Here is a 26,797-nt window from a genome sequence, read left to right on the forward strand (position 1 = left end):
AAGGGAATGGGCACAGAAGATGATAATTAAGAAAATTAGTTTAATAAGATATATTATAAGCATAATAAGATATATTTTATAATTAACAATTTAATTGAATATTATAAAGATTTATTCAAATAAGGCAATTAATTACACACTTAGTTTTATGAGAATTTTTTCAAAATTTTAAAACTTTATTAATCAAAATATCTTTTATTAATGTAAGAAAGCCGTCCGAAATAAACTTTCTCATTGCTTTTTAAAAAAGTTGCTTTAAGAAGTAGTAAAAAAATCATTCCAAACGAAGCCTAAGAGTTCGTTTGGGACGACTTTCTTACTGCAACTTAAAGCAGCTTTTTAGTACTATAAATAAAATTTTTATGCTTAGAAGCTGCTTTAAGAAACAAAACAGAAAGCACAATAAAAATCAACTTAACATAGCAAAATAATAATAATAATAATAATAATAATTTTATATTAGAACATGGCATGATTTGAACTTTGGAATCTATAGTAATAGTTTTATTTAATAAACTCACAAATTGAAATCAAATGGTATGATTTTCGTTTATTGATCTATTGATAGTTTCAGATCTATGGGGAAGGGAAGAAAATTAGGTCAGGACATCTTGACCAATTTTTAGATCAAGACGGGCTTCAAAATTTATACCAACTTTTGCGAAATTTTATGTCTCATAATACGCATAATTCATTAACCATTATTTATTTTCTTATAAAATATATATTTAAAAGTTCATTTAAGGTTAAAAGTAAGCTTTGCTAATCTCGACTACTTATTTAAGTCCGTTTTTTGAACTTAGACGAATTTGAAATGAGCATATCCGTGAAAAGGTTGGAGTAGCTCCACTGGAAGATAAGATTATAGAGAGTCGTCTTAGACGATCTGATCACATAAAACGGCGAGCTTCCGATGAGTCTATTTCAATACACAAATCAGCATGTTCGTCAAATACAGCATTTTGACGAAGGAAACATTTAAAATTGAAATTGTCCCAATTGCATTTTACATTTTAGATTTGGCTTTGTCGGGTCCTAAATCATCAGATATGTATCGCTATCACTATTTTGAGTGTCGGCATTCCATATCTAAGAAGTGTTTTTGTAAGGGTTAAATTTATCATTTCTCTCCATAATTACCATAAGCTAAAAATTTTATAATAATGTAATACATATGTTGGATTCAATTTTATGAATAAGTTATATATATTAGCTCAAGAGGCGGGAATCCGAAGATAGAGTATTAGGAGGAGAAAAAATATTTGTTGCCGGCTAAAGTATTCGTGATGAATTTTTCATCTTAACGATACATGAATATCCAACGCACAAATATATGATTTAAGCGAGAGAAAGAGCAGTAAAACACAATATATTTTTTCATGAAAAATCCAAAGAGGGAAAAACTACAGGGTCTGGTCGAAGTGAAAATATTCTACTAAGTTTGAGCGAATTATAAAGGTTGATTCATCGCTTGACCTAGAGATAGTGGGATTATAGTAGTTTGGAGAGTTGAGCGAAAGTCCGATGGCGATCAGGTGGACGTTTGATGGCACTTGGGTAGAAGTTCGGCTAACATGTGGTGATCCGACAGTGGTCGGGCTGGAGTCCAGTGTCGGTCAGCCGCCGGTTGAAAATCCGGTAACAGTTGGTGGTCCCCGAGGATGGTCGAGCGGAAGTCTGGCAGTTATTGGCGGTCGGTGGAAGTCCGGCGGCTATTGGTGGTCAGTGGAAGTTCGACGGTTGTTGGCGGCCCGGTGAAAGTCTGACGGTAGTCAGTGATCAGGTTGTGCTCCGAAGATGGTTGGGTGGTGGTCTAACGATGGTAGGGTGGAAATCCAGTTGCGATCGGCAAATGGGTGGAAGTTCGGCCGTGGTCTGACAATGGTCAGGCAGAAGTCTAGTGGTGGTCTAACGATGGTTAAGCAGAAGTCCGACTATGGTTGGCGGTCGAGTGGTTGTCCGTCGACGCAGATTCGCTAGCAGTGGTGCTGGAGCCCTTGAAGCCTCAAAGTTCTCTTAAATCTCTAACCAAAATGTCTCCTTCATGTAGAGAGTGAGTGAGTGTGTGTGTGTGTGTGTGTGTGTGTGTGTGTATATTCCTTAATGACATGCCGCATAAATATGGAGAAAAATAGTGATAAACGCAGAGTACTCCATCAAATGGCTCGTATTGATCCCCTCGATTGTAGAGCATTTTTCAAGTGTTTATATATGCCTTAATGATGTCAAAATTGAACAATATTAGGCTCATTTGATTCATCTGGTCGAGCCGCTGGATTCAACTATAAGCATGCTATATTTGTATATTATTTGGTCCTCCAATTTATATCTTAAACATTCCAAATATGCTTCGGGCCCCCTATTTGGACCAATTTGGGCTCAAATTGGACCGATTTTGATGTTGTTCGAATTATCTCTTTGAGACGTTCACTTTGACTATAAGTTCACTTAAATTGGAGTTCCAATGTCCATGAATTTAATTTTAAAAGTTTTGCACTTGGATATTCCCCAAGATTCGTGTCCGATAAATGTGATTTCGGATAACGTATTAAGTATCTCACCAGCTCAATAGTACTTTCAAAAATTGCAAAATATTCAATGTGTGTCTCTTCACTTTTTATTTATGGGGATTCAAGGATCACTAGGAATAATATATTAAAAAAGATAAAAAAGTACAATAAGAAATAAAACTCCATATGAACTACCCTAAACACTTGTCTTACGTTGCTATTTGGTCCAACTCCTTGGTCTGAGCTCGGTTCCCTTATGACGAGTAATCATGGGCAAGGTGATGGAGGTGAATCCTCAAATGGTTCAAACCAGAAGGAATACTCTCAACGAATTATTTGATGGTGTTAGCAACCTCTTGGATGTAGTCCTTCGATTATCTTGATATAAAGGGTGAATCTACTTAACTTGTAGAGATTGTGAACTTCACAATTGGCTAAGCCTGAAGAGGTTGTAATAACTCAAATATTTGAAATAAATTTTCTTAAAAAATATAAAGATTCTGAAGTAGAGCGCTGCGGTGCTAGGCCATGAAGAGTATATATATATATATATATATCCTTGTCTCACATCACCGACTCCCTCACTTGCTTGTTTGGCTAGGAAAAAATTGGAAGAAGAGAGGAGAGAGAAAAGCCTTTGGAACATATTTGTCAAACATTCTTGTAAAAAAATTTATTCTATTTATTTTAAGTGACTAATATTTTACTTCTGTTTTAATTGATTTTGATTTCTACAAATTTATCTCCCATAAATCTACCAAAAATACATTTTCATATATGTTCATTACGTTGTCTTACATGTTTTCAGGAAACAGCAAAGATCCTATGATATCATGCTCCAAATAGGACAAAAATTCAATCATGTTTCTTCCCGCTGTTCATTGATAAGCTCTTGTAAAATGGTTAAAATGAAAGACTGGTGTAATTCTTTCAATATAGATCATGAAGTGTGACAAAATGGTATCAGAGCAATGGTTATTGGAATAATTGAAATATAACTAAAACTTATGGGTGAAATAAAAAATGTGATTTTTTATTTATAATTAATTTATTTGAGTTTGAAATTTTATTTTGAGCATGCTCTGTCTCTCTCTCTCTCGAACTAATAAAGAAATGTCGAGGATGAAACTTTTCAAAGGTGGGGAGATTGAAATAACTCAAATATGTGATTTTTTTTAAAAAAAAAATATGAAAATTTTTAAGTAAAACACTTTGGCGCTAGTCTGGTGAGCACTACGGTGCTAGGCCATATATATATATATATATGTCACGACCCAATCCGATCGGAACGAATCCCGTCTCGTCGAGTCGTGACGAATGAATCCAGGATCTAACTTTGGAATTTGCTTTCAGACTTTCTTCTAATAATCAAACATACTGAAATCACAGAGCTACTATAAACATCTAAATATACAGAAAAGTTCATCCATGATTTTCTTCTTTCTTTCATCAAAATAATCATGTACAATACAGTGCATGACTCTAAGTAGAAAGTACATAACATAACAGAAAAGTCATGACTGTACAAAAATAAAAGTACAAAAAAAAAATCTAATCTCAGATCAGACACTGAATGGCTAATCAAAAATCTCATTCCCTTTCCCATAACCTAAAATCATGCAGATAACAATGATGAGCTAACAGCTCAGCAAGACTACACTAGCCAATCAAAATCTCTAGAAACTCACAACAAAATCATCAAAATAGTTTATTCAAGTAGCCGTACAAAATTCAGATAATCGTACAGAAACTCATACAATCAAACAGAATATAGATATGCGTACAAAACAGATAATAAAAAAGAAATCAAATAATTGATACAGAAGAACTGAATTCATTTCATATGACAGAATTATTCAAATCAAAATTCAAATCAGAGTTCAAATCGTATTTCAAATCCCATATCACATAATCGTACAAATCATAAAGCACATGGTTAAAGCAGATAAGATCACATATCACATATCCCGGACCCAGACAAAATCTCAAAAGATTATGGCCCCTTATGCCTCCCTTGTGCTTACAGCACTAGAATATATATCAGATATATAAAATTATCATATCAGAATTTATTTTTAGATTCCCGGACCCTGACAGAATCTCAAAGGATTCTGGCCTCTTATGCCTCCCTTCCCTGACACGGACAGAATCTCAAAGGATTTCGGCCCCTTATAACTCCCTTATGATATCATTAAAACACATCAAATCATCCAATTCAGAAAAATCAGATTATATTAGAAAAATCGTCAGCGACATAACAGTAATCCATAAAAATTTCAACAGATCAAATCACGATTTCAGAAAATTACCAAATTACCACAGATGGTGTAAAACATCATTTTAAGACTTTCATTGTATTGAAGCAATATTTTCCAACATCCAAATAATTTTCTATTCGATAAAAACTCCGCAGAATTCAAACTGCCCGGTGAAAACTTTGCAGAAAATACTCAAAACAAGTGAAAACAACATCTCTACAACATACCAAAAGTTACACGGTAAAAGTTTTACCGGTACGAAATTATACCAGATTTTCGCTTATGGTATACAAATTTGAAACAGCAAATCCGTCAAAAATCACATTTCTAAAAGTTGAGAAAGGCATAATGTGCCTTACCTCGAGTCGGTCAACTTTTGCAACTACGGCGACGGATGAAAACGGACCGAAGTCGCCCAAAACTCGGATTTCCTCTTCTTTCCTTCATTTTTCTCTCTCCTGTCCTTTTCTCTTTCTTCAAAATGACATTATTCAGATATTTATAAAATAGGATCGTCTAGGACGATGCCCCAGATCGTCCCGGGACGATCTCCTCTGGCCACAGATCGTGAGACGAAAATTAATTCCAATTATTTCGTCCCTGGACGAGTTGCTCTCGGGAAAAATTTCGTACAGACGAACCACCTTCGTCCTAGGACGAATCTCTCTGTCACCAAATTTATAACTGATCGTCCCAGACGAACTCCACTTCGTCCGGACAAACCTGAATGGAAAACAAAAGAAAAACTGACTTTCACAATATATATATATATATATATATATTACCTCACCTCATTAACTACCTCACTTAATTATTTGGCCATAAAGAAATTGAAAGAGGGGAAGAAAAAGGATGAGAGAGAAAAGCCTTTGGATAATATTTATCATTCATTCCTTCTACAAATTTTATTATATTCATTGTAAGTGAGTAATCTATATATATATATATCCGTACCTCACCTCATTAACTCTCTCACTTAATTATTTGGCCAAAAAGAAATTGAAAGAGGGGAAGAAGAAAGATGAGACAGAAAAGCCTTTGGATCATATTTATCATTCATTCCTTTTACAGATTTTATTCTATTCATTGTAAGTGACGAATCTCTTACTTCTTTTTTTTTTCAATGATCTTGATTTCTTTGAATTATATCTTCCCTAAATTTGTTTAAAATGCATTATCTATTGATACTCTAAATGATTTAATTTGATTTTAATACATTTTAAATGAAGTACTAAATGATATCAAATACATGACATGATAACTCTATGTGATATCATATTGATCTATGTGATTCACTAATTGTGAGTCATAATGAGTTGGAGATTGATTAAGAGTTATAAGGAGTTGGGGCAACTAATTCACTTGATTCAAGGGGAGTTATAAGGAGTATATTAATTGAAAGTTAAAAGAGGAGACTGATTGAGAGTCATAAGTGCAGGAGCAAGATAGTCTTAAGATACACTCATTGAATATCTGAATGTTGATACTAACACTGCTACGAATATTGTACTGATATTATGACTGATGTTAATATTGTTTACTATCATGAATACTATTTAGCATTATTGATCATGATACACATATTATTACTAACATTAGTACTGTTGACTATTACTGTTACTGTGACTGATGATATAATGAATTGAAATGTGATGACTATAAAAAGATAAATTGATGTAGATAATCAGTATATACATTGATGCAAATATTTTTTATATGATTTATAGCATATTGTTCTCTTTTATCTTGCATTGATTTCAATTATAAGATTTTAGTTACTTATTGGGCTACATGCTCATTATGTGATTTTGCATGTTTTTAGAAAATGGTAAAGATCTTATAATATGAGGCTCCAAACAAGACAAAAATGCAATAATGTTTCTTTTCATTGTTCATTGGTAAGCTCTAATTAAATATTAAAATTAAAGATTAATATAATTCTTCCAATATAGATCCTCGAATGTGACAGAGGTGAGCTTGAGTCTTCTTGGGATGATCATTAACTATAGCTTAGTTGATAGATTTCATTAATGATGCACCACTCAAGGTGACAACAAGTTGCTTTGAGAGTGTACTTCTCGCACGAGGGATAAGTCCTCCCCATCTGAGGGATTTGTGTGAACCCTCGGTGTCTCCCTGAGGAGTGACTATCATCTAATTGCTTTGTCAGGTTGAGCACGAATGCCCATGGGTGAGTCTTCATTATTGAGATTTATGGGGGTTCAAGTTCTCCTATTATGACCTATTAAATACATGTTAAACACCTTCGAATGTATATATATAATACAATATATTATATATCATAATTATATATAAAAATTCAGTGCACATAAATAAAATTTATGAGATAAAGATTTTTATGTAAAAATTCAATTATGGGAAAAATCACGGGATCTAATTTAGTTCCAATAATTCACCTAATCCACCATATAATAAAAAATATAAGAATTCTCTCATCCTCATAATTGAAGAAAGATGCAATTGTGCATAATTGAATATAATTGTTTGATTCTCATTATATAGATTGTAGAAAGTGGGTATCCATAAGTAATACTTAAAGCCCAACAATACAGTTAGATGTTAATAGTGAAGCCATAATATTCGGACAACAGAAATTTATCGATGATTGTGATGATTGCTGATGGTGGTCTTCGGTGATGATCGTCAGAAAATACAATAAAGTCTTTTAGCTATTTCAACTCTTGAACCCTCTTCTCGAATATAGAGAATGGAGCCATATTTATAGGTTTTTTTTTTTTTTTTTAGATAGTTTGAAAATTTTGACAATAATCCAAAAAACTCCATTAAACATTCCATATTTATCCCTTAGTCATAGATTAATTATCTAGCATTTGACCGCCTTAATAATGACAGAACTGCATAATCTTGGGTTGTTAGATTCGTCGGGTGGTGCTTCTTTATTTGATTATAACTAAGCAAGTTTGGTGATAATTTAGTCTTCATTTCGGACGGCTTTCTGACTGCTTCTTAAATCAGCTTTCTAGTATAAAAGTTTTAATTTTGTACTAAAAAAATGCTTTAGGAAACAATAATAAAGCCGTCCCAAACAAAGCCTTAGTCCTTCAACTAATATTAATTTTTTTAAAAACACTTCTAGTTTTTGACTTAGGTTCTTTCAAACTTAGATCAAATCATTATTGATGTTGATAAGTTCATCACGTCGAAATATTAAATTCGACTATAAGTTTTCTAAAATTGGAGTTCCAATGATTCTAAACATAATTATAAAATTTTCAAATTCAAATATTGTCTCTACATTCAATCTAATCCATTGACTTTTTTAGAAATGTATCAATAATAAATTTTGAGAGAAATAAAAATAAAATGTGGAATAACTATATTCCATATCAAAGAATTTTCATTTCATAATAACTTTATCTTTATTAATTCTTATGGTTTTATGACTTTATCTTTTTACTTGTTAGTTAATGGATAGTATTTATCTTAAACAATTTTTTCATAAGAGTTGGTCCACATCAAATCAACTCACTGAAAACAATATTAGCAAAGAATTGAAGACTTCAACATATGAAATTTAGGTCATAGTAATAAATTGTGCCCTTTTTGGAAAGATTTCAAACATTACAAACATGACCAAAACTTTAATGTGGATTAAGCTGTTAGAATGTTGTTGCTAAAAGTAGCAATGTGAGCCACATGACACCATGTGCTTTGCTTTTTAGCTATTATTGTAAGAGTGCATTTTGGTCAATTGACTTGGGCTTCGTTTGACACGACTTTCTTACTGCTTCTTAAAGCAGCTTTTTAGGACGGCTTTTTTAGGACCGCTTCTTAAAGTAGCTTTCTAGTAGTAAAATTACAATTTTTATACTAGCTACTTTAAGAAGCAATAATAAAGCCGTCCCAAACAAAGCCTCAATCTAAAATTTTATTAGAAATTGATTACGGCTTGAGTTGGATCAAAATCCAAATCATTAAAATTTGTGTGTGAGCTATAATTCATAGCTAAAATGATCCAAATATTAATTTGCCTAATTCTATCATAAAATAAGTTTAAGGCTTCATTTGGATGGTTTTCTTACTGCTTCTTAAAGCAGCTTCTTAATGCAAATGCTTTGATTTTTGTATTAAAAAAAAAAAAGCTTTAAGCAGTGAGAAAGTTGTCTCAAATGAAGCTTAGCTTTTGGCAACTTTTTTTTTGTTACTTTTAAGAATTTTTTTCGACAAAATTTTTTCTAAATAATATTGCTCTTAAAAAAAAATCCTCACATGATCTGCCGGCAATCAAGGACTATGCAATTTTGATTTCCATGTGACTCTCTGTTACCTCACATTAATTATAGTGCCTTGTTTCTTTTAATTATGCCAACTGCCCTAGCTAGTACCTTATGATGAAAAATCATTATAAGCCAAATTTAGGTTTAAATTATGATAGTTTTCTTACTGTTTTCTACTGCAATTTTTTAAGTAAAAAATTTTTTAAAAGCTGTAAAAAAAATGTTGGTCAAAAGCTATCCCAAACAAAGCTTTAATGTTCATCAACAAAATAAACCTCCACCTAAATTTATACATGTAAATAACATCTAATATATATGGTGCATGCTAGGGGTGTCAATTCGGGTTAACGGGTCGGGTTCGGGTCGAACCCGGAACTGACACGGCGCTATTCGAGTCAACCCGAACCCGACCCGAAGTTGACCAAAAATTGCTAGTTTTCGGGTCAAAAATTGAGTCTTCGATTTTCGGGTCAAACGGGTCAATCTTGGATTTCCGGGTCAAATAGGAATTTTTGTGTCAATTTCGGATTGTTGGGTCAACCCGAACCCGACCCGATTTTTAAAACTGGTTGATTTGTTGAACCCGGACCCGAGACCCGAAGCCGACCCGTTTCGGGTCCGGGTTGACCCTAACCCGGATTTTTTCGGGTCGGGTTTGGGTCGTGTTTCGGGTAATGTCAAAAATTGACACCCATAGTGCATGCTTTTTTATTTCTTATGATCCTCCATCTAGTGGAAATTATTACGTGCAGTCATCAGACGTCATCCATAGACGAATCAGGATGCGGCACATCACCATTTGTTGTGTATAGAGATGACGTTGAGCATCTTGAATCGTCTATGAACGGTTCGGTAACCGCCGCATGTTATAATTTCTCCCATCTAGTGCTTTGAATTGAACTTCACTACATTGGATCAAAGGGGTTCTCGAGGCTTTTTCTCGTGAGCCGAGTTAGTAGTTAGTGAGCTCAAACTCTTAACGTCCTGATGGGAGCCAGGAGGACCAATTCCTTAACATATTGAACAATTTCATATATAAAACTGATTAAACTAATTACTAAACTTTTATATTTATTTTTAATTTTATAATTAATTGTTTATTTATTAAAATGGTAAGAATATTGATTGAAACATGAAGAAGTGGATTTAATGATTAATTGGAGGCATGAGTTGTTGTTTCTTGTTTTTTCATCATGCCTTTAGATTAATCACCATTGGTTAGGTGAGCTAAAAAATTCTTTTGCAATATGGATATAGTTATGAGATATGTGTGTGCTTAATAAATTTATTTTTGGTCCCATTTAAGCATAATGGAATCAAAGGTGGTTGAGAGTGGCACTTTTGATATAAAATCTCTCTCTCTCTCTAGATCTCTCTCTCTCTTTCTATGTGGATGAAAGCTTTATTTAGTTTGGTGTGAAACATTTTGGTGTCTCATTGCCTAAAATTTGAGGTTGGTAGAATAAAAAAAGATGTCTTCTGAAATTGGGCAGAGATCTAAGATTTCTTTTGGGACAGTTTTCATATTACTTTATAAAGCAGAGTTATAGTACATTTTTTTACTCGGTTTTATAAAGCAGTACAAAAGCTGCCCCAAACGAAAAACCTAAATGAGTTGAATTAAATTAATTAAAATAACTTGTAAATTAAATAGGACGACATATTTGATTCGTAAGGCTTTATTTTTCATTAAAATAAATGCAAAATTGATATTTGACAAAGGCAAAGTAATTATAACTAAAAATTAATGGAGTTGTATAAGTTAACTAATTTCTTGTAGTGATTTTTGTGTTTATTTGAATATTGTCCATACTATTTTTTTATGGGCATGGATGACATGGTCAGTGGATATTTGTGCTTTTATTTAATAAATAATATTAGAATAAGAGTATAAGAGAATATTTGAAAATACGTCATAAGAGTATCTCCCTCATTTTACTGAATCGTAAAGAGAATGAAAGGGTCGTTGATGATCCTTCAATATGCAATAAAGTATTTGATGAAAAGTCTAGCTAGATTACTAAAGGAATGAATGGTTCAATGAGAGAGAGAGAGAAATTTATCTCTAAAGAGTTGCAATGAAGACCTTATATAAAATTACATCAAAGTTTGTTGAATGTATATGTTGATTATATAATGGTCAATATGCTTACATGGATCCAATGACCCATTATATGAGATTCATCATAGGCAACATGAACTCCACTATAACAAATGACAAAGAATTATGGTTGAAAATATGAACCAAGATGAGCCGAGCTTTAGCAAATTTGGGTTTGATCTCATTGCCAAGGCCCTGTTTGAGCTCGCCTTGAAAAGAGAAGAGCTTTTTTTTTGTCTCTATTCGAGTTCGAGCTTGTTTAGATAACCCCTGCTCGAGCTTGATTATTTAAGCTTATCACACAAACTTGTTTACTTCTTGATTAGCCGCTCATTAACCAGTCGTTCAAGCCAGATTTTTTACCTCTTAACGAGCTCGTTTAAACAAAACAAAAGGCTTAAATTGTGAATTAATAGCAAGCGAATCTTGCCTGCGCCTCAGTTTACCGGCTCCTGAGGTTCACAAATGCACTCCATTTTTTTTCTTTTTTAGATCAAAATATATCCTGCCTCACAGTGTGGGACTACTGCGTGAGTAGTGAACCGTGACGAGAGCAAGAGCAAGAGCGCCAAGTGAGAAAATCTTTATTTTTTCGTTTTATTTTTCTGTTGCGTTAATAGGAGTGTAGAGCACAGAAATCTTTTATTTTTCTATTGCAAGAGTGCCGAGTAGGAAATTTTTTTTTTCTATTGCGCGAGCGGGAACGGAGTGCAAAGCATTAACTCTCTTTCATTAAATCATTAAATTTAATACTATTTATTTAGAGTTCTAATCGAGCTTTTCAGTCGAGCTCAATTTGAGCTTGTTCACGGACATTAAACAATGTAGTTTGTGAAAATAAACGAGCATATGCTTTAAAACGAAAAAGTTGTCTCATTATTTTCCGTCGGAAAGCCACCGGTAATGAGTGATTTTACTGTAGTGCATAAACAACTTGACGTTCTGCTCATTTATGTTCATTTATTTAGTCATCTAGTATTTATCAAAAGTGTTCAAGCTCATTTGTTTATCATATCAAACAAATATGAACGAGCTCTTATTTAGCCAAACCACAAATAGCTCGTTGAACACTCAATTCATTTACAACCCTACATAGAATAGTATAAAAACTTCTCACAATTTGCATATATATATATATATAGTAAATTTTGAGCTTAAAACCAATTGTTTGAAAATTTAAGCTCGCAATAGAGTGGTTTGGAGAAGCTATACAAGATGGCTCTTCTCAATAACGTGAAGTTGTTCCCTCATCACAATGTAACTTATTCTGTTCCTCAGGATTGAGACGGCTTATTTATTATTTTTTAAAATATTTTTAATTCAATAAAATTTTTATTAGAAGTTTATTAAAAAAAATTATCTCAAATGAAACCTCTTTAAAAAAATGAAATAATTTTAATAAAAATTTCTAAACCCTAAAACTTAATAATTAATTAATTATTAATATTATATTATTTTGAAATAAAATTATAATTATAATTTCTTCTTTTAAAAAAGAATTTATAATTTCTTCGTCACCATCTAACTTAGGATTGCATTAAGGCTCAACGTATGCAGTATGCCATGTAGGACTTAGGGCATCTCCAACCGAACGGCAAATACTTGTTTGCCGTTCTTGTTTTGCTCCAACCGATCGTCATTTTTTACGTCATTTGATGGCGGATGAACAGTGCGACGCCAATATTGGCGTCGCATCACCAGACAGCGGTCTCCTGCCGACTACGGTCTCCGGCCGACTACGGTCTCCTGCCGACTACAGTTCTTCAGGCCTTTGTCGCCTACTATGGTCCTTCCGACCTCCATCAACAGACAACGGTCTTTCTGACTCCGGTCTCCTGCCGACTACGGTCTCCTGCCGACTACGGTCTCCTGCCGACTACGGTCTCCTGCCGACTACGGTCTCCTTCCGACTACGGTCTCCGGCCGACTACGGTCTCCGGCCGACTACGGTCTCCTGCCGACTACAGTTCTTCAGGCCTTTGTCGCCTACTATGGTCCTTCCGACCTCCATCAACAGACAACGGTCTTTCTGACTCCGGTCTCCTGCCGACTACGGTCTCCGGCCGACTACGGTCTCCTGCCGACTACGGTCTCCGGCCGACTACGGTCTCCTGCCGACTACGGTCGCCGGCCGACTACGGTCTCCTGCCGACTACGGTCTCCGGCCGACTACGGTCTCCTGCCGACTACGGTCTCCGGCCGACTACGGTCTCCTGCCGACTACGGTCTCCAGCCGACTACGGTCTCCTGCCGACTATAGTTCTTCAGGCCTTTGTCGCCTACTATGGTCCTTCCGACCTCCATCAACAGACAACGGTCTTTCTGACTCCGGTCTCCTGCCGACCACGGTCCTTCAGGCCAAACAAACATGTATATGTAACTCTTACCATGTAATGCAATCTATATGATGTACATTTGCTACATCAATCCAAGGCCTTCTCCTAAGGAAGGGCCTCATTTGTAATCGACTACAAATACTAGTGGATTCATTCAAACTGGGCTAGGCCCCGTGGTTTTTCCCCCTTTTTCAGGGGTTTTCCACGTAAAAAACTTTGGTGTCTCTTATGAACGCTACACCCTCTCACTTATCTGATTGTGTGCTGGATCTTCGTACAACGCTAAGACGTTAAACTATATATTTCTCTACCGCCGCGAATATTCCAGGACGCAACAATTTTATTTTATTTTTTATTTAAAAAAATCATGGCCAATGTGAAATGATGTAGCCGACAAGGACGGAAGGCGTGCTCATTGGCAAATTGGCCTTCTCTTTACTCCAAGCAGAGGAACCACACACATTTCAAAGGAGAAAACTTGAGCTAGCAAAATCTAAAACTAAAATAAATTTTATAATTTATTTTTAACTTAATGCAATATATAAATTATTAATTAAAATAAATTCATATATTTATATTTTTTCCTCATCAAAACTTTTTTTTTTTTTTAATTTTTATTACTTAACTTTTTTATAGTCGTTTTAAATTACGGGTCCTAATAAATAATGTCCAATGAGTTAATGATCAAAGTGTCCAATGAGTTAATGATTAAATATTGAGGTCCTTATATTCAGTGTTAAGACCATTAAGAATTTTGGTTTTCAGGTCCTCATCATTTTATTGCTTTTGAAGAAGAGCAAGTTCATTAACCAAAACTTTTATAGATTGAAGAAACTCAATAATGCTTTGTGAGCATTTGATAGGATTAAAAAGTTTTACCTTAAAGTTGTAGCAAATTACATAAAAGGGTTTTGCATAGCCTCAACAAGGGTGTCCCAAGACTCAGTGGTGATTGAAGGAGATTATGGAGGGAGAAAATGAACCAATTATAGCATTCAAAATGAGGTGTTCTTGGTGAATCCAATGATGGTGGCCTCAATTTGGTTATAATGAGCATGGAGTTTCTCTGTTAGAGCATCCAAAAATATCTTACACAATCAGAAATATAGGAAATTGTAATTTTCATGAGATGAAATTTAAGGATATGTATTAAAGTGGTGCTTGACTGATGATATTGAAGGATATAAGGTTGTCTGTTTTTCGGATTGATTTGTGGTAATATATGTTGTGTTTGTAAGGGAGTTGTCTTCTAGATCCATTTGAGAGGCATAGAGGAATAACGTAATTCCTAGAGTTGTATGCAACTAAGAAATAGTTAATGGCAAAATGAAGATGAATTGTAGTGATAGGGAAAGATCATGTTTAGCGACTGAAAACAGTATTGTAGAACAAATATTTCCTCAATAAAGAGAGAGAGAATCATGCTTAATTGTTGCACTAACACCATGTAGTGAATTATAATATTTGAAAGAATAATTTTATTAATTTCTTATTGATCAAAGTACCCATATATACAACCAAGTAATTACATGTTTTAAATTCCTTTGTCATAAGGGATAAACCTATTCAAATAAATTATCTATATGATATTGACACCTATTTTGAAGTTGGTGGACAAAGAGGGCAAAATTTTAGTTAAATTATTTGATATTGACACCTATTTTTAAGTTGGTTGGCTGAAGATTTTGATCAACTCTAATAGGTTTTAGATTTTAGAATATAAACATTATATATTAAATTTATATCTTTGTTTTCCATAAAGATTCATGTATCAAAATATAAGAGAGTTACAAAATGTTATTTCTACTCCATTTAATCATATTTTCAACATTCTCAAACTCATGTAGCATCTCCCTTCAACGGCAAATTATTATGTATGGAGACCGGATGTTCATAAAAATAAATTCGAACAATTCTCTATGTCCGATCTCCGCACCTAATAATATCTCCCCTTCAACATGTAATTTGTAGTAACTGTTTATTCTTCTTCAGCCATTAAAAACTCTTAATCTGTCCTTCCAGCACTCTTTCACAGTCTCCAATGTTCTCCCATCCACTATGTACTAGCTTTGATAAGCAATGCAGTACAGTGCTGTCGTATAGCTTCCATCCCCAAAAATCAACGTTATCTGCTATGCTCCTTTTGACCACTCAGATGGCGAAGGTGGCCATGAAGAAAAAGAAAGTTGCCACTCGCTTCTTCAAAGTCATGTTACCCGGCTACCTGAACGAGCTTGTGAGCTTCTTTTTCTTCTTCTGCTTCTTCTTTTCTGAACTGATCAATTTAATATTTTCTTAATTTTCTTTATTTATCTCTCCGAGTTTGTTTCTATTCTAATAACTTCATGATTCATGAATTGGGTTGCAAAATTTGTGAAGGTTTCAAAAAATGCATGGCAATCTCAGTAGAATAAGCTAAGTTACTTGCAAGATTCAGAAGCTCTGATGCATATAACAGTCTTTTATGACTACTTTAAGCTGTTAATTATTTGGAAAATTATGATTAGAGGCGACTAATCCTATTTTTTATCTTATAAATATAATATTTTCAGCCAATTCCTCCTAAATTTGCCAGAAATTTGTCAGTACAGAACCACAGAGCAGCAACTATAAGAGATCCTCTTGGCAGATCATGGCCTGCAAATGTTGAAGGAAAAGGTGAAGATCTGTGGTTCTGTGGTGAAGGATGGATGAATTTTGTTAAAGGGCTTGATATAGGAATAGGGTATTTTTTGGTGTTCAAATACAAAGGCAACATGAAATTCTATGTCAAGGTGTTTGATCTGACTGCTTGTGAGGTGGAGTATTCTCATGAAATATGGTAAAGCTCTTAGATCTCTACTTTTTCAGCTTTTTGGATTCATTTTCCTTTGTTTTGTGCATTAATGATGAAAATGACTTGGAAAAAAAAAAGATTTTTTTCAGTCTTTGGATTTAGAAGTTCTAGAAATTCCAAACAAATGGCAAAAGATTTGATGACAAAGATGGCTAAATTCATTTGATTTGTTTACTTTTAAAGCACTACAAAGTAGCTGGGATATGCTGACCTTCTGAGTGATATTTCTCATTTTTTAGCAGTTATAGCAAAAGATTTGAACTGTCATCTACTTTAAACAAGCAAGGAGAAGCCAAAGCATCAAAGACTGCAGAGAAACTGATTAAGCAGTTTTGCAAGTCACTTGGACCACATTTTAGCATCACCTTAAAGTTTTGCAATCTCAGGTCCAGACCTTATCTGGTAAGTCTACTGCACAAGGTTAATGTGCTGGGAATAATAATTGTAATAGTAAGTAATAGGAACTTAATATGTCCTAGTGAGGCTTTGTGAGCTTATAAATAAGTATATGAGAGTATTAGGACAAGCAAAAAGAATGAGGAAATGAGCTATGGCTCATCTCCCTCTCTCTCCTAATGATTCCCCGAGTCATGGGTGTTCGATCAAAATTTGTCTGTGGATGATAAATGACTATACTAATATGTCTCTAGCGGATTAGAGCTTGAGAACTAAATATAAGTTATTGAGTATAGAGAGTGAGCATAAAATTTTAATATCTCTTTAAGTAAATCTCGCAGCATATAGTCGAAAAGATGCATATTTACCTTTTTTATAGGGTCTAGATGGCTATAAGTTTGCGCCTCCTATAGCTTGATCGAGAATATTTGTAGTAGGCAAGTGTGCTTCATTTTGGACAATTGTTGCAGGAGAGTGGGTTTTGTTGGGGCAAGTGCTCCTCGGCGTAAAATTGGTCCTGATGAGTCCTTTTGAGGAGCTCACCAAGAATGATTTCACCCTTGATATGATCTTTTGGTGGTGAGTTCATATGCCGCGAGCTCTGTTGGGATGAATTATTGTTTTCTCATATATTGGGGTTGGTGATTGATCCTCAAGATAACATTCTTTCAGGTGATTTTTGTTGTGAACGCATATCCCCTCTGGCCAAGCTCTACAAATTTGTACTGTTTGGTTCATAACATAATAGGATTCTAACTTAGAGGTTAATCAATTGTTAATTGTTAGTGTTTGGAGTTCCTACAGAAATCTGCTATGTTTAGAGCTTTCTTTTCTAATTGTTCAATAGAATTCTATCTGCAAATTACTCCAGCCTACTAGAAAGACTTAAACCTGTTGCAACACCAATTGCAGAACTTTAAAATAGTTGGGTTTAGTCAAAAATTTTAACAGGTTATGTAGCACAGTGTTTATCAATTGGCTTTGTAATTAAGATGTTCATATTAAGGCTCTGTTTGGAATAACTTTCTTACTGCTTTCTAAAATAGCTTAACCAAGTTTCCTGTCAATTTCTAAACTACATGACTACTAGTTGTTGAAAACAGAATGTTCCACTTGGATTTCTAGCATCATACAGATTTGAGAACAAGAGCAAGGTGATACTGGTTGACCCAAAAGGCCGGTCGTCGCCGGTGAGGATTACGATCAGGAAACGGCGTCCCATAATCCAATGTTGCTTTGGAATGGGGTGGCATGAATTCTGCTTGCGAAATCATCTATCTGCCGGCGACAAATGTATCTTCGAGATCAAATCAGAGGAAGCAGACGCTTACATTGTGCATGTCCACATTATCAGAGAATGAGATATCTATCAGATATGAAAGAAATGGTGATAGCAACATCCATGTTCTTGATCCTGTATGACTAAGTTTTCTTTGTTGATATTTTTTAGTTTTGTAACTGTAAGATAAAGTCTGGAAGAGCAGACAAATTTTGTTGAATAAAACGCTCTGAATCTGTTCTGCTATTCCATTTGAAAAATGTTAGATAAGAAGAAGTGGGTAATGGTTGGTTTTCTGAATTCATTTTCTTTGTTTGGGTGATCAAATTGATTGTTCAGCTTATGATTTCTATGTGATAAAATTTGAAAGAATGGTAAGAACAGATTATATTTTCTTAAGCTGTGAAATAGAGAGTCAAGTGATCTGAGCATGTAATATCAACAAGTGTTGAAAGAAGCTGAAGATGACTGATTGTTTTAGGAAACTAATTGAATTGATGATCTAAATTCAGTGTTACAAATCTGCCATTAATGAAGGGACTCTTAACTGTAACAGAGATCTAAAAACAATTGTTATGATGAAATTAAAAAAATCAACAGACATGTAACGCAGTTGTTTTTTTTGACATTCAGTTTAATTAAGATAAATTCACATACACATTATTTACATAAAATTTGAACTTAATTAATAGTCAAAACTTTCAACCAACAGATCAAAATGAGCTTCATATTCTCTGTGTGTTCTTGCATTTGTATCATATATCATAGGTTAATGCTATGAGCTAAGCCTTCAATCACAAGACCAAAAATAATAAATAAATAAAGGAGAAGGAGTGTCTAAGCCATAATACTATTTAAGATTGGACTCTTATAATAATAAAATAAAAAAAAAAGTTTATTTAAACTTATTCATGAATTGTAGCAATACACTTTGTCCAAGAGAAGGCCAAGTAGTGATTGTTTTTATTCATAAATCAAAGCTAGAGGGCGCCATTGGCATCTTAGAGAGGTTGTTGGTGTGGTTCAAAATCACTCGACCTACCTTAGAAAATGAAGGCTAGTAACTAGAGGTTGGTTTGTCAAATTCATGCCACCTACTTCACTTAATTGAGCAAATGAAGGTTTTTGATGCAAGCAACATTTGATCTAAAAATGTTGATACTAAATTTTAAAATGTTTATAAACTAAATTAATTGGCAGTCATAACAACTACAAGCATCATTTGGGACGACTTTCTTACTGCTTCTTAATGTAACTTTTTTGCACAAAAGTTAAAAATTTTTAACTAAAAAACTACTTTAAAAAACTATAAACAAAGCCTTAGACTTCATTTGAAATTATTTATTTATTGCTTATTATTTAAGGTAGCTTTTTAATAAAAAAAATTAATTTTTTAACAAAAAATTTGCTTTAAGACGCAATAAAAAACAGTCTCACACGAAGCCTGAAATTCTTCCTTGATGTTGCTTATATTTTCACTTTTTAATTCATAAATGATCTTAAATTTAGAATGTTTTTCATTCTTTTTTCAAATTCTGATACTGCAAGAAGCATGTTATTTCATTTAACGATTTCTACTATAAATTTTTTATATGAAATTCCATCTACCATTCTAATGAAACCAATCTATTGAAAAAAAAAAAAAAATTCGATGATTTCTAATACTTTGGATTAGCTTTCAAATGAGTGAAATACAAGCCTTATTAATTAGGAATATATCTCCAAATATCTTACTCATATCAAAACTAATCCAAATGCTATAAAAATAAAATCCAACCCAAGCATTTGAAGCCTAATTTTCCCCCTCATTCTTCCCCTTATCTCATCCTCCCCCCAGTGTATTGAGTCGACTCACTGTATCAAATTCAGTCTTATTACGATTTTATTTAAGACAATTTTATTAATGTTTTTAAAGCAACTTTGTTGTACAAATATTAAAATTTTCATAGTAAAAAACTACTTTAAAAAACAATAAAAAGGCCGTCTCAAATGAAGCCTAAAAAGCTTTCTTACTTCTCAAAATAATTTTTAGTATAATAAAATCATCCCAAATAAAACCTAAATCCAATAGAAAGTAGTCACTTTTGAGTCATGAATCACATTTAGTTGTCAGGTCAAGTCATGTAAAGCTGAGAGATTTGTTAATGCATTTCTTCTCATTTAGTAAACAATCCAATGTTAGGTTAAGCTATTTCAGTTTGTTGGTCATTTTCAAGTCAAAGTCAAGCTCACATCACAGTTCCAACGTGTTTCTTAGGCAACTTTTCTACAAAACAAAAGAAGTATTTTTCTTATATTTTCAGAAAGTTGGGCTCACAGACAAATCCCCTCATATATTAAGTATATCAAGAACTTTTTTTAAATCATCAGCATTATCAAACGCAGCCTACAAAGCACTGAAATGCTGAGAACTCATTGAATTGCAACAATCTCAATAATACTTGAGCCAAAAATACAATCTAGATAGTGCTTCACTGGCAATTAAGGTTTCGTTTAGGACGGCTTTTTTACTGCTTTAAGAAGCAGCTTTTAAAAGCTGTTGTAAGTAGTAATAAAGACATCCCAAACAAAATCTAAAATTAAAATTAAGTGATAAATAGATATACCCTGAATGTTTCATCTTCACTTCCGGCTCGGACCCAGCTGCCTATGCTACAAAAACGGGCTTCAAGTTAACAGAGACTTCAGCATCGTTTGGGACGGCTTTCTTACTGTTTCTTAAAGCAAATTTTTAATATAAAAATTAACTTTTAAACTAAAAAGCTGTGTTAAAAAGCGATAAAAAAGCCGTCCCAAACGGAGACTTCATCTACAAGGATCAAAATTTGCACATTACAACAAAGTTCACCAACCTTTTCACCAGACGCCAATGGAAAGCTGACGTCCGATATTGTAAGAATCCTGGTTGTCCACCTGGAGACAAGTATTTAGAAAAGATGTGGTTGGCAATATAATGCCGCCATAATAGAAGGAACTTCTGCCATTTGTGAGAAATTTCAAGCTCCTTTGAGATTTCAGCTTCCAATCATCTCCTCTTCAGCCTAACAAACCTTCAAATACCTTCCTGCTACACTCTTTTCGGATTTCTCATACCCTGCATTTGCCATCAGTTGCAAGTATTCACAGTAGCAGTGAAATGCCATTTGAAGAACATATTCCTTAAACAAATAATGATTGCCCGCCGAATGATTGACGTAACATGCCTTCTATTTTATCGTTCCCATTTAGGTTTCGTTTAGAACGGCTTTCTTACTACTTAAAACAGCTTTCTAAGAAGTAGTAAGAAAGCCATCTCAAACAAAACCTTAACTGCACTACTGTTGGTTGAGATAAAGCAGATCGAATGATATGCATAATATACTTTCCTCAAGTTAAGAAGACTGATTTAGAGGAGCCATCTCAGATGGGAGGAAAGTCCAATATCCTTGTTCGTAAAGGATGGAAAAAGATTGCGCATTCTTTCAAATCAAAGATATCTCTCGGTTAGAAACTGCAGTTGGTGATTATCTCTTAAAGCTCCGCCAGAATGTCTCTGAGATTCATAGGATTTTTGATGTGGATGTTCAAGTAAGAGAGCTGGCTAGCGTTCCCTTGTTGTGTAAAGCTATTAATAACAGCAGTCACATATTCAAAGTTTGGACCGTACAAATGAATAGCACAAGCAGCCTTGAATTGTAAGAGCATCCACTCACCTGTTAGGCGAAGAAAAGGTATTTTTTAAGTCCGCAAATGCGAAAATTTTCAAAATAATAATAATAATAATAATGCAAAATTTTGGATAACCGTTTCAAGTTAAAAAATTCAAAGAGAGAGTAACTTATGAGACATCATATATTCACTAATGTTGCAATTTACTATTCAGAGTTCCTTATGTGATACTAATATGTATATGAATTCGTGTATGAGTGCGATAATGGCTTTGTTGGGTTTGTTTGACAATCATAAATGAATGGTACTACGTTGATTAAGTAAATATGTCAAGGAATGCATTATGTTTCTGTATAGTGATATAATATGAATTTAAATTCTTGCACGTGTTGTTTATAAATGCATTTCCCTCCATGTACATCAACGCATACATACTGACATCCGCACATACATACCGACATACAGATCAAAACACATACACAACATTAACTAAGGCTTTGTTTGGGACAGCTTTCTTATTGCTTCTTAAAAAGCTTCTTAGTACAAAAGTTTAAATTTTTATACTACGAAGCTGCTTTAAAAAGTAGCAAATAAGCCGTCCCAAACGAAATCTAAATATCCATACAGTGTCATACGATACACCAAAACAGACAAACACATTTAGCAAAATGCACGCAAATGCACACATATATAAAGCATCATCAACACCATCATTAGCCATATCCCAACTAATTAATTTGGTTTGACTTTAATAATCCTCATTCCACATTTGCTCGTATCAGGTGTTGAACCAGTTGTGGCATCAAAAATGAGAATTAAACATTACTGAAGATATTTAAAAATAAAACTTCAAAAAGTTGAGACGATTTAATCATACCGTGAGCAAAAAAAATAAATGAATAGCATATAAGTAATTACAATCCAAGTACTTCCAAGGATCATTCGACTATTAAAATCAGGATAAAGGCATGATAGATACTTGGTGAGTGAGCAACACTAGCCCAGTCTTTCAGACAAGATAACTCTCTAGGAGTATGTGATACTACTCTTCTCATGTTACTTCAAGTGTTTCATTCTTCACTTAGTAAGACGTTTCAATTCACTGATTGTCTTACTCCATGTAAGTATGACTTGCAATTTTATAACATTTCTTCTTAACGGATCATAAACTACTTGAAAGCCCTCCAATAAACAATTGCAGCTTAACTCTACGAGTGAGTAATCTATCAAAGTATAAGAGTTCTTAGGTTACTTAACATCTAAATAATTTATGTAAATAATGGATGATGACCTTTTGGTATGCTGATATATGTAATAACTAAATGAAGGACATTTTAAGCATTTTTTTTTACATCTAGTTATCATCAAAATCATCCAAATATTAAGCATTTTAACACAAAACTAATTAATGCATTTGAGAGAAAAAAATCCAAACAAACAGCATTTGATAAATAAGACATCTTAATACACTAACTTCTAGACAGCATGATTAAAAAGTTCCTAAACTTTCTTTGACCCAAAATATATTATTAATATATGATATGCATGCATATCTATACAGAAATTGTATCCTAAATGAAGACTTTTCAAAACTTTCAGGATTCTTATTTTCCGTATCATATACATATAGGTTCTTTTCAAAATTTCCTATAATCATGCCTACCGTATTATATTTATATTGTTATATAAGACACATGCTTCACATATAGCTAATGACAAAAAAGTTACATCAATGATTGCTTTTCTTATTAAAACGGGACAATAATATCTTTTATAAAATGAGTACATAATGAAAAAAATGAAAATATTAATTTTAGGAAGGACTAACTAAAAGCTTTGAGAAGTTTCAATAAAATAGGAAAATAACTAACATTATCAAGTATAATATAGATTATAAAGATAAGATAAAATTTTAGAAACGTAAAACTTAGTATGCAAAGTTTCAATAGTTGTAGAAGATATTTGAATAGTATGGTTAACAAATCCCTCACACTCCTCCCCTTTATCTCTCTCTCAAATCAAAATAAAAGCATCTCTCTGTCAACATCCACCCCTAACCCCTTTCCTTGAAAACCTCCAACAATGAGGAACATTCACGTTATCTTTTTTCTTTTATTTGAACAAAAAAGGAATTCTGTTAAAGTTGTTAGAACACTTCTTCTGATTGCAAAATTGAATATCTAACATGCTAGGCATAATATATAAAACTCACCAGCCTGGATCTCAGAGAGAGAAATACTTCTGCCAAAGTGGCGTGATACCCACCATCTACAGCGAAGTCTCCAAGTATCTCCAGTTTCTCCTTCAGTAAACATTGTAGGTATTCTATTACAGTAGACATTATCTGTTACAACTCCCATGTTTGCTGAAATGCAATCTTCACTGTGAAAAAGCATGGCTGTTTGGAGTTCAAGAAAACAAGAAGCAAATTCTTCCCAAATGCTGCATTTCCCATCGACAGCATCTAAATGCTTAGCTAGCGTCTCCACTAGTGGTGTAACATTATAATCCCCTTCGGTAACAGGATAAAAAGAAAATCAATTATAATTCAAAAGCAGCAAATTAGTGTCTTATACAGGGCGAAATATTCTACAGAAGTTAGAATGACCTGTATTAAACAATTTAGCATAATTGACAATACAAAGTAACAATCCTGCATTTTCAAAATAATAGATATAAACATGATTTTCATAAACAACTTTCAGGAAATCAAGGAACAACTAAATAAACCCAACTAACATATCCCAAAATACGCATGAAACTAACGTTGAGATACCAGACCATAAGTTAACTTCATTCTTGCCCTCCTTAGATTGTTTCTTATCATACGTGTTTTACCAACAACTCATTCAAACTGTTTACAATGGATTTTAGAGATTCAAGCAGCAACATAAATGAGGATATATGATTATTTTTTTATCTTCTTCTTTTTTTTCATAGTTCTTTTTTTGTTGTATAGAAGGCTTTGAACAATTTTTAGAGGTGCTTTAAGCACACACCTGGAAAATGCATTATGTACAGAGATTTTAGAGGATATTTTGGGTTTTGTAGAAGAAGAAAAGAAGACACAAGTAGTGACCAGATGAGATATTAATCTCGCAATCTATATGCCATTGCATAATTGCATGCATGATTATGGATATGATATGTGCAGTACAGGTGCAAACAGATAAAATGCCCAAGTGTGAATTAAGGAACATGCTGCTGGGAGGCTTTAGACTAATTACTAGAAGGAACCACGCCTCAAATGATAAATTAAAAAAGAACAGAGCAGGCTATTTTATGGTTAGGCTATGACATTCAAGTGACGGAATTAATATTCTATTTCAATTAATTCAAAGGAACTTGAAGTGGTAACAGAAACTTGATGCTTTGAGTGCATATAGAGAAGAAATGACGGTGAGTCTTGCTTAGGCTTATGAAGTAACATATGCTAGTAAGTTGGTGAGGTAAAAGGGTGTTAAGCCCCGACTTCATCTCAGCAAGCTTGAGAGCAGCATCTTCATAACTGCTATTTGATTCCAGGGACAATCAGATAGTATTTTATTGCTTATGAAGTTAACCCCAACTACATCTCAGCAGATGGAGAGCAGCATCTTCTTACCTCAAAGTTTATGACGTAGCATATGCTAGTAAGTTGGTGAAGTTAAAAATTGTTTAGCACAGAAATCATCTTAGCGAATTGAGAGCAGTGTCTTCTTAACTGCTATTTGATGGCCATTTCCAGGGACATTCAGATAACATTTTATTGCTGGGGTTCAGCTTCTGTAATTTATTATTATTTTTTTAATCTTCTTACCACCTTTTGCATCATTCCTCTCGTAGCCATACTATGCCCTTGCACTTTAGTTACTCCGCTTTATATAGCAATGAATTGACTGATATATCACCAAAGTGTTTGTCTCGTACATGTTGTTAATTTGTCGTCCTCTTTCATAAGTCTTATAGTCACTACGGGATTTAAAGAGGAGGGTAGGAACTCTAAGAGGGCTTTAGAGTGGGACCAGAGAGGGGGATGTAGGTGAGTTAACAGAGAAGGACTAGAGTGGTTTGCTAAGAGTTCAAACATGTGAAGGCCAAGCACAAGACAAAAAAGGCAAAGGGCTTGTGACATGAAGCGTGAAAAAGAGTTCAGAATAGAAATTGTCGGGAAGAAAAATGCGTTAAGAGCGAAACTAGAGAGATAAGGAAAACTCAAATGACAAGTTTGTGATAGAGACGACAACAAACAGATGATTTGCACAAGAGACTGACGTCGAGGGCAAGAAAGTGAGTTATTTGCAATTGTGTGGTACGACGTGGTTGGGAAGTCATGGTTTAAGAGCATGAGTGGAGGTAGAGCACTGCATTTTTTATTTTGTGGTAAACACTATATCATGACATATCATTTACCTTTTTTATCACATATGCTAATCAAATCACTAGGTCAAATTGGTATCCCCTCTAATAGCAAGGCAACTATCAATTCTTTCTATGCAAATTTTACCGAGGTGACTTTAGCCAGTTTTAAGTTGACCATGCCAATAACGAAAGAAAATTTCCAACAAAATATTTGTCAGTTCCAGTTAAAAACAATGATCATACATTAACAAAATTGATGCCAAGTTTCAAAACAATAATCTAGATTAATACAACTGATTTTTTAGTTCACTGTAAAATCGAAATTGTATTCCTTACCTATATTTTGTTTGTGTGACATTTGGATTACACTCTGTAAGTGGACAAACCTCCCTTTTTTTCAAATCAACGGACTCTTGGAGTGTTACAAGGAGCAAATAAATTGGAAGTCACAAGGTTACAAAACATTTTAGTACATTTCCAGAAAAACTCGAAAGGGTTGGATTAAACCTGTTTTGTGCATTTTGATAAGCCTTTCGATAGAGTAATTACATGAAGGGTCCCTCGTCAAGGCGCTCTCATAGCAGCTGGAAATCGTGGAGATCTCACTACTACAAAAACATTGTAGAAGTCTAGCCTTCAATCTACAGGAGATATCATATCTAACGTCAGCTTCTGGAGAAATGGAAGGATTAGCATATATCTTACCGACTTTAACCAAAAAATGTTTCAAGGACACTCTCAAATGAATATCAGGAAAAAAAATGTTCAAACGTGACTTATGCATACAACAACAACAACAACATCAAGCCTTTATCCCACTACGTGGGGTCGGC

General features: G+C 33.8%; 2 protein-coding genes and 1 long non-coding RNA gene across 9 annotated transcripts in view; 1 reads left to right on the forward strand and 2 right to left on the reverse strand.

The window, feature by feature from the left end:
• Window positions 1-15,509: 15,509 nt before the first annotated feature.
• LOC110095102 (B3 domain-containing protein Os03g0212300) lies at window positions 15,510-18,288 on the forward strand. 4 transcript variants are annotated; one of them, XM_020820498.2, is made up of 4 exons: window positions 15,510-15,700; window positions 16,017-16,285; window positions 16,540-16,702; window positions 17,800-18,288. In XM_020820498.2, exons 1-4 carry the CDS (start codon window positions 15,599-15,601, stop codon window positions 18,055-18,057), a joined length of 792 nt encoding a protein of 263 aa, XP_020676157.1. In that variant the 5' UTR covers window positions 15,510-15,598; the 3' UTR covers window positions 18,058-18,288. The 4 variants fall into 4 exon arrangements, with proteins under 4 accessions (XP_020676157.1, XP_020676158.1, XP_028554763.1 ...); XM_020820499.2 differs by having other exon boundaries at window positions 16,543-16,702; XM_028698930.1 differs by having other exon boundaries at window positions 16,056-16,285.
• A 2,000-nt stretch (window positions 18,289-20,288) lies between these two features.
• Window positions 20,289-21,167, reverse strand: LOC114580665. Of its 2 annotated transcripts, none has more exons than XR_003702184.1 (2): window positions 20,828-21,167; window positions 20,289-20,622 (listed from the first exon to the last, which is right to left on the reverse strand). It is a non-coding gene; the product is annotated as an uncharacterized LOC114580665 (long non-coding RNA). The 2 variants fall into 2 exon arrangements; XR_003702183.1 differs by having other exon boundaries at window positions 20,289-20,627.
• An 84-nt stretch (window positions 21,168-21,251) lies between these two features.
• LOC110095089 overlaps window positions 21,252-26,797 on the reverse strand; it is a 32,879-nt gene continuing 27,333 nt past the window's right edge. Inside the window, exons 7-10 of one of the 3 annotated variants that reach the window (XM_028698915.1) lie at window positions 26,472-26,605; window positions 24,232-24,276; window positions 23,836-24,135; window positions 21,252-21,667 (exon numbers count right to left, since the gene is read on the reverse strand). In XM_028698915.1, coding sequence (XP_028554748.1) covers window positions 21,486-21,667; window positions 23,836-24,135; window positions 24,232-24,276; window positions 26,472-26,605 — 661 coding nt within the window. In that variant the 3' untranslated portion in view covers window positions 21,252-21,485. The remainder of the gene's footprint in view (window positions 21,668-23,835; window positions 24,136-24,231; window positions 24,277-26,471; window positions 26,606-26,797) is intronic. The other 2 variants (XM_020820472.2, XM_020820471.2) reach the window with 2 other exon arrangements.

This window comes from Dendrobium catenatum, unplaced genomic scaffold (genome assembly GCF_001605985.2).
Source record: "Dendrobium catenatum unplaced genomic scaffold, ASM160598v2 fragScaff_scaffold_1179, whole genome shotgun sequence".
NCBI lineage: Eukaryota > Viridiplantae > Streptophyta > Magnoliopsida > Asparagales > Orchidaceae > Dendrobium > Dendrobium catenatum.